At 38.4% G+C, this 14,204-nt stretch overlaps 1 protein-coding gene across 6 annotated transcripts in view; it reads right to left on the bottom strand.

Moving 5' to 3' along the window:
• Positions 1–1,291: 1,291 nt before the first annotated feature.
• Positions 1,292–14,204, bottom strand: part of LOC107852992 (DNA mismatch repair protein MLH1) — a 39,514-nt gene continuing 26,601 nt past the window's right edge. For 2 of the 6 annotated variants that reach the window (XR_001669629.2, XR_007055837.1), the window contains 4 exons: positions 12,030–12,115; positions 2,603–2,771; positions 1,940–2,100; positions 1,292–1,653 (listed from right to left, as the gene is read on the bottom strand). Coding sequence is in view for 1 of the 6 variants with exons in the window: in XM_016698023.2 (XP_016553509.1) it covers positions 1,609–1,653; positions 1,940–2,100; positions 2,603–2,771 (375 nt within the window). In the remaining 5 variants the exon portion in view is untranslated. Of the gene's footprint in view, positions 1,654–1,939; positions 2,101–2,602; positions 2,772–12,029; positions 12,116–12,867; positions 13,005–14,204 lie in introns of those variants that run through there. The other 4 variants (XR_007055838.1, XR_007055836.1, XR_007055839.1 and 1 more) reach the window with 3 other exon arrangements.

Genomic DNA, 14,204 nt, shown 5'->3' with positions numbered 1-14,204 from the left:
TCCAAAAAGACGTACTTTGCCTTGCGGAAATTACCTTTGATATGTCGCTAAAACTAATTGGCAGTAGATTTGGCGTAGCCTCTTTTATCTTGATCAGGAGTTAGGACAATAGCTATTCTCACTCTTCCATTATCTATTTTCAAGGTACATTACTTTGAATATTTGGTGTTATGTTGCAGATTATAGATAAACAACACAAAGAACTAGTTTGACAAGTGAACTGGCTTTGCAAATTGTAATACATAATAATTGGGCAAGTAGCCAAGTATTGTACTTGAAAAAGAAGTATATATCTTCAGTTGTGAAGAGGATTTGGTCCTCCAAGAACAACATGATCTACAACAACATGAATTGAAACAAAATTCTTGTTGCCTGTGAGTTTTTCAAACTGATAAGCTGCACTTAAATGTCTATAACTAAGTCTGCAATTGACATATGAAATGCTACAAGAATCAAAATCAAGAACAGAGGTAGAAGTAATGAACAAATCATATCACTCCTGCTTGCTTTCAACTTAGCAAGGTTAGCTTGAGCAGCAGCTTTTGCAATTGTTGTAGGCTGGATAGCACCTTTAGGATTGAGGGCTTTTCTCATCTTAAACACAGCCTAGACTGTCCCTTTTGCTACTGTGTATCCCTATTGGTTTATTTCTTTTATTTATGATATATAGTTAAAGTTGTTTGGGGTATTTCAAATATCTTTATGTTTCTATTAATTAGGTATCACCATGTCTCAACTTCGTGATCCTAATAATCAATCATAATCAGTATGAAAAAAACTTGAAGAAAATGATGATGTAGAGTGCAAAGCGAAGTGTCCATTGTGGGAATGTTTATAATTACCATCAACATATCGAAACTTGTTAACCATTGATTGGAGAGGATGGAGCATTGTGCTCGTATTATAAAATTTGAGTAGTTATTAGTATTAGTACTATGTTTGGAATTTGAACTTAATTTTCAAATTGTGTCTGTTAGTTTAAACTTATCCTAATCTATTTGTGCTAGACAGTTTTAAATTTGTGACCATCAGTTAAAATTTTTCATATTATTCTGTTTGTGCTTGCTTATGTGCTTACGGAATTCGAAAACATTACATTTTGGTGTGATTAGCACACATTGTTATATCAAATTATTTGCACTTGTGTGATTGCCAGCAAGGCATGTTTTACTCATAAGCAGCCAGCAGCAGTAGCGTTAACATCTTCTGAAGATATGAATTTGAAACCAATCTATTTTTCTCTAGATTAGTTATAGAAGTCTATGCAAAAGAATCATTAGTTTGATCAGTGTTTCTACTAAGAAGATCATGATTTTGACCTGATAGATTTTAAACCTGCCAATTATTTCATGTTTGTCCTAATTAAGATATTTGCTATTTAGGTACAGACTACACAGGATTTGCCCAGGCCTTTGGTCTGCAATGTTCACGGTGCCTCTTCCAGACAACTTCTTCCACTCTTTTAAAAAAAAAAAAAAAAAGAACTTGTTCCAGTCTCATTTTTTGGTTCTTGGGGGGTAGGGGCCTGAGAATTTTGTTCTCAAATCAGAAACTGTACATTTGTATATCCTTTAGCTTCAAGGAGGCCGCATCAAAATTCTCCTACGCTTAACATCTCTCAAAAAATCTGTAGAGCTTTTCCAGTGATGCAACCTAGAATAAGATTATAGATGATCAATGTCATAATGATGTGCAGCTCAGAATAACATCTACAAAAAGAACACTTGAAAGACAGGGAAGGAGGGAATGGGAGAGACCGAATATCTGCCAGGAAAAGACTACACCTGAGATTTATGTTTTTCTCTCTTTCTCATTTTTTGGTTTCCTATTCGTGCCCTTTGGAAATAATATCGGAAAGAGAGACTGACACTAAATCCTGATAGCGGAAATATAAAGTAAGAGATAGCAACAAAGAAGAGAAGTTTTACTTATCTGGTACCTCAACAAAAGTTCCATTTGTAGCCATGGAAGTAGGGGGATTGAAGAAGAGTCTGAGGAAGGGAAACAGAACATGCTGAATTGACCATTCACGTTGAGGCCAGGCATTTTCGGCCTCTAAAAGTAATTCCTCCTCAATTTCAGCCTCCATGGTATCATTCTCTTAGTAACAGAAAATTCGGGAGTTAGTCCTAGATAAGAGTCGGTCCACAAGACTAGTACAATAGAAACGCCTAGTAACATTTTGGGAAGCGGAAAAATTAGTGGTAATGCTCAATGTCATAAATCGCCATATAGAAGAAAAAGTTAGTCAGCACTGTTAAGACTAGCAAGTGTGCTATGATAGAGACAGGCAATCAAATGAAAGTACCCAGAACCCAAGAATAATTCTCTCTGAAATCATCCCAACAGAGCTAAGCATGTTATAAGTTGGTCTATCTTTTCATTTTTGTTTTCTTTAATCGCTTGTCATCAATTGGTCTATCTTCCTTTTGGCTTTCTACTTTTGGATTGCAGTTCAAGCAGCTTCTTAGCAATAGCTGATTAAAGCTAATTGCTATCTTAGAAAAATATAAGTTGCAAGTTTAAAGCACAAATGTCGCTGCATATGCCTAAATGTTATCCCTACTCATAATGGAATTTGTTTTTCAAAATAGTTGCTTACCGATGTTTTCAGTAGAAGTTCCTTCTGAACCACTTGAAAGCACTCTCTTTCTGTAGAATTTCAAGCCATCACCTGAGGGATTAGGCAATAATGGTGGATGCATGGCATAAAAATTTCCTAGAGCAGCAGCAATTGTCTGGAAACAAATTTTCTCATCCTCCCAGTCAACCTACAAATTAACAGAAGTAACACCAGACAATTGAGCAAGATGGAACAGAGGGAGTAACAATTTAGTCTTGTCCTGTCTACCAACATTTGTGGCTTTGGGATGTTAACAATAGCCCTCAAGTTTGATGAAAATAAAAATTTGTTCACCGAAAAGATAAATTTAACAAAACTTTGTGCCAATTTCACATGAAGCAACTCGGATCGTCCACACAATCTACATAGAAACCATAAACATATATCACCATATAAGGAAACTGTAACATCACATGCTTAATCATGCTTAGATTAAAATTCATCAAATCCTAATACATCCATGTACTTCCTATGGATTGATAATAGAGAAATGTAGCCTTTCATCTGGTTAGCAGGATTTGGTAGTGAGAGAAAAAGGAGGAGGAATCCAGAAGTCAGCTCTTTTAGCATTGCACACTGGCAAGGCAGCTATGGAAACTGTTTTTCAATATTTTCAACTTCTCTTTTGTCATGCCTTTCAGTTTGAAAGACCTTTTGACTATTTTGGACAAAAGTGGGATCAGGAAACCAGCAAGAAGTTTGAGGATTACATTGACAGGTTGTATCTGTAGGCTTCTGTGGACTGAAAGAGATGCTAGATGCTTTGAAGGGAAAGCTATCTTTGTACAAATGTTAAAAGTACAAATGTCATTGGTTTTTTGGTGCCATTTACCGGATGTGAAGGATAAAAATAGTTTGTTAGTTTCATCAATTCATTACAGGAATCGATTTTCGTACAGAAAGGCGACCCTCTTTTTGTTTTCGTGCAGGGGATTTTCTGATTTGTACCTAACACATTGAGCGCTTCGCAATCCTTAATGTGCACTTTAGTGTCGCCATCAAAGTTCAAAAGCATACATTTACTTGCCAATGAGCCTCTTCTGAAGAGTCGATACTTAACAATTGATATTTCACTTTATCATAATTTTTATCAAATATTTCACTTAACAATATTTGGGTTTTAATTTCCATCTTTTGCTTTTGCATTAATTGAATACTTGCTATTTATGAAATGGGTTTGTGTTTAACTAATTAATTCTTGTTCTTTAATCTAAGTTGCGTGGACTCTTCACTTTTGATGCCGTACCCGTATCAGATTCTCCAAAAATGCACTACTTTCGGAGAATCCGACATGCACTTGTTGACATTTTTGAAGTGTCCGAGCAACATAGGCTTTAATTGCTTTACAAAGGGAGTGATCAACCCTAGGACTTGCCTATTTACTTCAATTGAATCGAGAGAGAAAACTAAGGTTGGAAAAGGTCAATTAGCACATTAATGCTTTAAACCTCATCTAACGGATTCGATCTAGAGACAGTTGAATCCAAGTGCAGCCTATAATTGGAATATCTTCATCGTCACTTAGCTAGAATTCGAGCGAATCTAGTTAAGAAATGTTCCCTTTTGATCGAGAGACATTAGCGGATACTTGAGATTCCAAGGCTAAGTGCTTAACCCATGACTGATTAGTAGTAATTAATTACTTGCAATGGATCGTTTGATATAAATTGATTCCCCGCAATCAATTCCCTTGTTTACACTTACTTGTGAAGGATCACTTTATCCTTTTGAATTACTTCTTAGTATCTTTCCTAGTATGAAGAGCTCTTAGAAATAAACTCCCTACTAATGATAAGATCATTACTTTTGGTCAGAAGCCTGCAGCTTGTAGTTGCTGTATTACACCTTGTGTGGACACTAATGATCATATATTTGTGTCAGGCAGCATTGCAATTATATTTGGAAACTCTTCTACAACAGTTTGCTTATTAGTCATGTAATTATATATTTGCCTAATCTGCTGATGAAATGGTGGTGTGTCAAGCCTCATAATGAAGTACATAGACTGATTCTACAAGCTCTGCCTTTTTTTTTATGCTGGAATTTGTGGAAGAACAGATGTTCAAGCATATATGGAGGTAAAAAGTCTAGTGGTGTTAGAGTCAGACTTGCTGTTATGAGGACATCTACATGCTGCTTTCTTCTGCATTTCCATATATTGCCTGGTCACTAGATTGGAGAATATTGATTCAACAAATGAAGCAATGTCAGCATGAGGTGCAAATTCAGGTCTGTTGGACTAAAAGCTGGTACACTGGTTAAACTAATCACAGATGGTAGTGCCTTGACTAATCCAGGAAAGTATAGGGGCTGAAGGTATTCTTAGAGATCATGGGGGCAATCTAATATTTGCCTTTGCAGCTCTTTTGGGGATTGGCACAAATAATCAGGAAGAATTGCAGGCAGCCATTATTGGCATCACCTGTTGCATTCAGCATGGATATAGGAGGTGATATTGGAGGTTGATTCTGAGCTTTTAGTTAAATGGTTGAAAGCAAATATGCATCCTCGGAGAATTCATAAATACATTGTGGATCTGCAAGAACTAGTACTTTTACTTGGGTCTTTCCATTGTCAACACATCTATAGGGAAGCCAACTTTACTGCTGATGCGCGCTCTAAACGCAGTCATCATGTTACTCATACAACACTTTTACTCTGTTCAACACCTTCCTGAAGATGCTAAAGGATATTTCAGAATGGATAAGTTGGGAATGGCCAACTTCAGAAGTAGAAAAAGGAGAATAATTAAACTTCCACCATAGGATAAGCTACTGTAAGACAAGCAACTGATTTGTTGATGCTTAGGTCTCATTCACGTTTAAATACTGTACCATTTCTTATGCCTAGGTGGTTATGTACTAGGTACTGCTTAGTATGGGAAAGAGTTGATGTTCCTTAGTAGGATCACTAACTCTACCTTTTCTGTGTGATTAATAAAATCTATAATTTTGTTGACTCTCCCCAAAAAAAAATTACTTGTATCGACTGTTTGGATTAGAGCTAGCGGTTCGTAATTCCTTATTTCTTCAATCGCCCCTTACATTGTTCCCTGCAGAATCGACCTTCACTCTTTAGTTGGGTTATTATACTGCAAACAACCGTTTACATTTCTTTTCAAGAGGTGTATTTGGAAGTTATCAGTAATCCTGAATTTTTGTCTCTAGATCTCTATAATTAATTTGCAATGTATCCCATATTTGTTTAAGAGTGATACAGGAGGAAAATTTGTAAAGTTTATTAGGATCAATATCACATCCAGTTGGGCATCCTTATGCAGTCCTCCATCTCACCTTCCACCAGCTATAATGTTTGTCATTGAATCATGGTGGTCTTGTTGTTGATCGGCCTCTTGAACTCCAGGAGGTGCAGTCATCTTCAACCTTTCAAAGCGTTGGTCATTATTGAAAGATCTAGCTCTGATACCAATTGTTCGTTTGGTTGTCCCTTATGAACCCAAAGAACCTGATTATACAAAACATAAATTGCAAAATAAAGTAAATCACGCAAATATTTTAGCGTGGAGAACTCCTTGCTCAATGGAGGCAAAAATCACAACCCACCTCTGTAGGATTTACCAAACTCAAGCAATTTAAGGTTTACAACTTCCTTTGTAATACCTAAGAAACTGTTCCCAACAGGCACAACCTCTACTCCAACAGATACAAGATGGACGGAAGCTAAACTCATTGGCAAATCTAACTCATAATTAACCCCACTGATCCTCCTCGTAATTTGATAAAGGCTTATGCAATGAGGACTAAGCTTTCCTTTCTTTTTGAATCGCATAACTCCCTTCATAAGGGAGACTTTTAGAAATACCCAATCACCAATCTCAAACTCCAAATCTCCTCTTCTAACATCGACATAGGACTTTTGGCGACTTTGAGTTGTCTTAAGTTACTTTCTAATGACCTTCACTTTCTCCATCGCTTAATGAACAAGATCAGGCCCAAACAGGCGGGTTTCACCCACTTTATACCACCCAATCGGGGACCTACACCTTCTCCCATAAAGAGCCTCAAAAAGATCAATTTAGATTCTGGAATGGTAACTATTATTGTAGGCAAATTCTATCAACGGCAAGCAATCCACCCAACTACCCTTGAAGTCAATATGCAATCCCTCAATATATCTTCTAGGGTCTGAATGGTTCTTTCTGCTTGCCCATCCATTTAGGGACGGAAAGTGATACTAAGGTTTATTTTCGTACCTAAACCCCTCTGAAGAGACCACTAAAACTGAGATATAATAGACACCAGAGCTCCATGCAAATGAACTATCTCCTAAATGTACAGCTTAGCATAATCATCCCCCGAAAAATTGGTCTACATTAGAAGAAAATGAGCGGACTTGGTAATCCTATGCACAATCACCCAAATAGAGTCCTATTGGTTTCAAGATCTCAGAAGTCCTATAATAAAGTCCATATTGATCATCTCCCATTTCCACATAGGCAAAGCTATCTCTTTGGAAGTACCACCTGGTCTCAAATATTTTACCTTAACTTGAAGACAATTAAAACACTTAGACACAAAGTTAGCAACATCTCTCTTTATGTTATTCCACCAGTAAATCGCCTTAAGATCATGATACATTTAAGTAGAGCCTGGGTGAACAACATACCTGGAAGTGTGAGCTTCATTGACAATTCTCTCTTGCAACCCATCCACATTTAGCACACATAGTCTACCTTGTTACCTCAAAATACCATAACCTCCAATTTTAAAAGCCATTAACTTCTGTTGACAAACATCTTCCTTAATCTGCATCAAGATGACCAAACATCTTCCTTAATCTGCATCAAGATGAGGTCCTCTGCCATCTTCTTCTTAACTTCTACATAAAGGGATGATTTAGCTACCTCGTGAAAAAATAATCCTCTATCTTCGGAATCCAGGAGTCGAACCCCTAAATTTGCAAGCCGATGAATATACTTCACCATATTCCTTTTTCCTTCCGCCATATGAGAAAGACTACCTATCAACTATCTGCTAAGGGAGTCAGTCACCACATAGGCCTTTCCCGAATGATAATACAGGCTCATATCATAGTCCTTCAATAATTCAAACCACCGCCTCTACCTATGATTCAGTTCTTTCTGCGTGAAAACATACTACAAACTTTTGTGATCAGTAAATATATCAACATGTACCCCATAAAGATAATGACACCAAATCTTTAGTGCAAATACAATGGCCGCTAACTCTAAATCGTGGGTGGCATAGTTCTTCTCATACACCTCTAACTGTCTAGATGAATAAGACACCATCTTACCATGCTCTATAAGTACACATCCAAGTTTAACCCATGATGCATCAGAGTACACAACAAAACCCTCTGTACCCTCAGGAAGGGTCAAAACTAGTGCAGTAGTCAACTTGTCATTTAGTTTCTCAAAACTATTCTCACAAGAATCACACCACAAGAATTTCACCTTTTCCTGAGTTAATCTAGTAAGTGGAGCAACTATGGACGAAAAACTCTCCACAAATCTTCTGTAATACCCTGCCAAACCTAAGAAGCTCCAGATGTCAGTTGGAGTCGTGGGTCTAGACTATTTTTTCAATGCCTCAATCTTTTGGAGGTCAACTTTAATTCCCTCGCTAGAAACAATGTGCCCCAGGAAAGTAATGGCACTAAGCCAGAATTCACACTTGGAAAACTTTGCATACAACTCATAATCCTTAAGAGTATGAAGGATGATTCGAAGGTGATTTGCATGATCCTCCTCATTCTTAGAGTAAATCAAGATATCACCAATAAAGACTATAACGAACAAATCTAGAAACTGGAGAAACACCCTATTCATTAGGTCTATAAATGTTGCGGGGGCATTAGTCAGTCCGAAGGACATAACTAATAATTAATAGTGACCATACCGAGTTCGAAAAGCGATTTTGGGAATATCTGTCTCCCTAACCTTCAACTATTGATACCCTAAACGAAGGTCTATCTTAGAGAAGCATTTGGTACCTTGAAGTTGGTTAAAGAGATCATCAATTCTGGGAATAAGGTACTTATTTTTAACAATGACTTTGTTCAGTTGACGGTAATCTATACACATACGAAGGGAGCCGTCTTTCTTATGCACGAAGAGTGTCGAAGCACCCCGAGGAGAGACACTAGAAGGAATAAAGCCATTGTCAAGAGGGTCTTTTAACTGTTATTTCACTTCTTTCAATTCTTTAGGAGCCTTACTATATAGGAAAATAGAAATTGGTCGGGCATCCGGCATAAAGTCAATGCCAAAAGCTATCTCTCTATCTGATGGTATCCCGGGGAGGTCATTAGAAAGGATTTCCAGGAATTCATAAACTATAAGGAAAAACTAAAGGAAAGGACTCTCGGTGCTGGAATATTTGACCTGAACAAGATGATACAAATAACCCTTTGATATGAGCTTACGGGCTCTAAGATAAGATATGAATTTCTCTCTAGGTGTAAGGGGCTACCCCTCCCACTCTATTACGGGTTTATTTGAAAAGGAGAAAGTCACTTTTCTAGTCTACAGTCTACTGTAGCATAACATGAATGAAGCCAATCCATCCAAGTATATCATCAAAATCAATCATTTCCAGGTCAACAAGATTAACCATAGTATCCCGATGACAAATACATACCACATAATTTCTATAAACTCTCTTAGCCACAATAGAATCACCAATATGAGTGGAAATAGAAAAGGGTTCCAAAATATTTTAGGCTCAAAATCAAAACTTACTACCACATAAGGGGTCACATAAGACAAGGTAGACCCGGGATTAAGTAACACATACACATCATGGGAGAAAATCTGTAACATACTAGTAACCACACCTGTGAAACCTTTGAGTCCTGATGAGTAGACAGATCATACAACCTATTGTGGCCATTTCCAGCAGCTGAAGTATTACCCTTAGGTAGTAGAGTTGTAGACTTAGTCTAAGACTTAGCACCTCTAAAATTTCTTCTAGCTGAAGGGTAGTCTCTTTGGATATAACCTTCCTGGCAGCATCTATAGCATAAATTGCTTCCTAAATAGCATCTTCCCGAGTGATACTTTCTATAGGTGCCACAGCAGGGGTACCGCCTATTCGTCTGAGAAATACTTCTTCGAGATTGAGTGTCCTGAATCTTTGATCCACTGTTAAGCTAAGAAATTTGAAAATACTAATCAACCAACGGTCTGGGAAGCGGGGCACTAGCTGAAGAATAGGCATTGCTCCAGAATTTCTTCTTAGACAATCTATTACCCCATTTTCCACCTTAATGCTTACAGACATTCTGATTTGTAGACCTAGCTCTCTTAGTCTGCCTTTCTTTCTCCCTTACCTCAGATAAACTCTTCTTCTTCTCTTCTGCCTACTATATATGAACTGATAAACTGGAAAAATCCTTGTCCTTATTTAACATTGCCCCTTACATTCTAACACCAAATCATCTGAGAGACCATATGAAAACTTTCTCATACGAGCTCTTATATTACCACCAATTCTGGAGTATAATGGGATAGCTGGGTGAACTTCAATGCATATTCTTTAACACTCATCTTTCCTTGTTTCAGATTCACAAGTTCATCAGCTTTTGCTTCCCTTAGCTCCTAGGGGGGAAAGCAATCCAGGAAAGCCTCTACAACTCACCCCATTCAGAAGGCTCAGCATCTCTACCCTACAAATTCTCCCACTCATTGTACCACTGGTTAGCTACGTCCTTCAAATGATATGCTGCCAACTCGACCCCTTCCACTTCATTAGCAATCATGACTAAAAATTTTCTCCAATTCATCAATAATACCTTGGGGGTCCTCCTCAATCTTTGTTCCAGTAAATGTAAGTGGGTTCAGCCTCATGAATTGTCCAATCCAAGTAATTTCAGACGGACCAAACAAAGAGCCCATATCTTTAGACCGACGGGCTTGAGAATCCATAAGATAAGCAATCATATAGATAGACTGTCGGAACTCAACATTCAAGACTTTTCTCTAAGAAGGTTGGGTATGGTTAACACTGGACTGAGAAGTCCGAGGTGGACTAGTTTGGACTAGAGGAACTTCTGGGGTACCAATAAATTCTAGAGTATGAGCTCTATTATGGGTCCACATCCCATGAGTAGGATGGACATCCTGAGCATGGGGATTCTGCTCATTGGATCTACGGGGAGGCATGATCAAATTATGAAATATAGGATATTAAAAGTTAGGGGACATTTATACTCTATAGCATGAAACAAGACCTGAAGAAAAGAGAGACATTCCTAAATGCCTAGTAGTTTCCTCCTATTAAGTGTGGTCCGCCATGTTGTATGGAGCGGAGTGTTGGCCAGTGAAGAACTCCCACATTCAAAAGATGAGGGTGGCAGAAATGCGGATGTTGCGCTGGATGTGTGGGCTGACTAGAGGGGATAGAGTTCGGAATGAGAACATCCGGGAGAAGGTTGGTGTGACACCAGTGGAGTGCAAGATGCGGGAAGCCCGATTGAGATGGTTCGGACACGTGAAGAGGAGGGGCATGGATGCCCCGGTCCGTAGGTGTGAGAGGCTAGCGTTGAATGGGTTTAAGCGGGGTAGGGGTAGGCCGAAGAAGTACTGGGGTGAGGTGATTAGGCGAGACATGGAGCAGTTACAGCTCACCGAGGACATGACCCTAGATAGGAAGGTCTGGAGGACGCGAATCAGGGCAGAGGACTAGGGCCAGCCTGAGTCGCTAGTGTAGGGAACTACTTGGTGGGGGTTTATGCATGTTAGGAGCCCGTGTACCATGTTTTATTATGGATCTGTGTGTTTTCCTTTGTTTTAGATTACTTATGGGTGCCGTATTTATGTTATGTAATCTTGTAACCTTGTGCTGTGCTTTACTATGTGTTTGTGTGGTACCGCGTGTCTTGAGCCGGGGGTCTATCGGAAACAGCCTTTCTACTTCTTCAGAGGTAGAGGTATGGACTGCGTACATCCTACCCCCTCCAGACCCCACCAGGTGGGAATACACTGGGTTTGTTGTTGTTGTTGTTGTTGAAGTGTGGTGCGCTACACACCCATAAAAATGTCTCTACTCGATGCGACTTCATAGACACCATAGGACCATGAACCTGGCCCTAATACCAAGTTTGTTACGATCGAAACTAAGGCCTTTGTCATGATAGGTATCCCAAACCGTCAAGGCCCGAGAGACCCCTTAGCTTGTAATCATAAGCATAATTCGTCTATTACCATAATACAGAAGTAAACTGGAAACATGGTTATCTTATTATTTAAATTTAACAGTTGTGGAACATAGTTTTATAAGAAACCCAACAAAAAACACATCTATAACAAGTCTACGAAGTCTCTACTAAACAGAAAACAATAATCTGTCTGGAAAACTGAGACAAGGCCATCGGAGGACCATGAACTAAAATCAAAGGGAACCAATATATGTAAACAAGTCACCTTTCGAAAATAAGGGAGGCTCACCAACTCTGATTATATGCTAACGATCTACTACTTAGCGGGACCACGGGACTGGACCTCAGAACCTGAAATATAGGGATTAATACACAATGTACTGGCACGTAGAATAATCCAAAAATAACGTATCTTTTATGTAACATAGGTGAGAGCATTTCATAAATCAACTTCTAATAAAGTAACTAAAAATGCATGGGCATAATTTGATAATCTTTAAAACATTTTCTTGAATCCTATGGCTCACTCTTTGTATTACTCCCGAGCTAGATGGGTCACCCTACATACATAGAAATCTGTGGGCTAAATGGATCCGGCCCATAGCCCAGTGGCTAGGCCCCCAATTCGAGTTTGTTGCAGGAATAAGGGAAATCATACATGCTATATCACAGGGTCGTCGCCAGCATAAAATCCCTAGTTTGGGACGTAATAGACCCATATCGGCAAAACATAGTTTCAAGCTACGAGTCACTTGAACTCAAGTGACATGACCCAAATCTCGAGCCATGTCGTATGGGCACCTCAAGCTCACATAAACTTGAGGTTGACTCGATAACCTAACCTAAACACCTCATCATATTGAGTTGAAGGAACTCTAATTCACAAATTAAAATCATGAAATAATATTACAAGTCAACATTACATTTATAATAATAATTACGCCCAAGTTCACAGTTGTTCATAATACTTGTATACACAACCGAAGTCAATAAACATATATGTCGGGAAACACCCCCGACTATAGCCACAATAAGTCTAAAAGAGACTAAGTTTAAAGATAAGGACTAAGAGATGAAGGTCTTTCGGTTGTAAGAAAGCTCACCCCTTCAAGTCAATTAACGAATCATTTAATTGTCTAATCACTTCGTACGAAAAGAAGAAGATGCTCTGATGCCTACGTCGCATGGTATGTAGCATCCGGAGACGATTAGCGGTTGGAATGCTAGCATGTAACTCAAGGATAACTGATAAAATAACATCATCAATTAACAACAAATCCATATATCATATTTTATCACATTTATACACTTATCCATACATATATATATATATATACCATATACCAACCAAGATATTAAGGCTCATCAACATTCTCAAGCATTCATTCATTAGACGTAAAGTAGAGGACTACCACCTTCCGCACTTGTCGATTCACCATGCTTAATACACCAAGGACTTTATCCACATTCACCTTATCATTAGACCAGGGACTTCACCCATGTACTCTAATTCATTACACTAAGGACTTTATCCACACATACCATCATTCAAACAAGGGACTTTAACCATACACACATTCATCTAGATAAGGGACTCCAACCTCATGCCTGTGTGTTAGATAAGGGACTCTAGCCACATGCCATATTTGGACTTTACCACAAGCCTCTTCGTGAGGAGAGGTACTTTGACCTCAAGATCTCTTCTTAAGCAACGGACTTTACCTTCCATTCTCATTGGGCGAGAGACTTTAACTCCAAGCCATATCATAGGCAAGGGACTTTGACCTCAAGCCATAACATAAGGCAAAAGACTTTGACCTCAAGCTATCACAAGCATCATTAGTTGACAATTGAGACTTTACCTTCTTGTCTATGCATGAACACACACCCAATACCACATTTATGGACTTCAGCCATTTAGCCAATTCAATATTATACAAGACCTCATGGTCCTTACGGGAGCTTTCATTGCTCAACCATCTAAATAGGACAATGCCTACATTTAATTCGTCACACCATTCCTTTTAATGGTCCTCAAGACCTTCAAAAGACATTTTTATTTTAATATCGTTCTCATACCACACGCAGTCGTATCCTTGTGATAGGTTTTTAAGAGATTTAAGTGAGGGTATTCGAGATATTTCCCTACTTACCCTAACTAGGACCCACGACTTCTAATATAGTTAGGAGGTTATTTACCCTTTTATTCTATTCATTAACACTTAGAAACTATTCCAAAACATTCCATAATTCTCTTAAGAGCTTTTGGGGCTAGAAGGTTAGGGTTTCATCTTACGGATTACTTTGGGTCTTGTCTTAGTGATTTCGTTTCATCAATTCTTTGGTATAAGGCATGATTCTCTTCCCTTACTATAATTTCAACCAAAGGCATGGTTTATATGATTGATTTCATAGTTTTACTATTTCATGATTATGGTTT

This window comes from Capsicum annuum, chromosome 5 (assembly GCF_002878395.1).
Source record: "Capsicum annuum cultivar UCD-10X-F1 chromosome 5, UCD10Xv1.1, whole genome shotgun sequence".
In the NCBI taxonomy this organism is placed as follows: Eukaryota; Viridiplantae; Streptophyta; class Magnoliopsida; order Solanales; family Solanaceae; genus Capsicum; species Capsicum annuum.
This window is presented reverse-complemented; position numbering and strand designations above follow the sequence as displayed.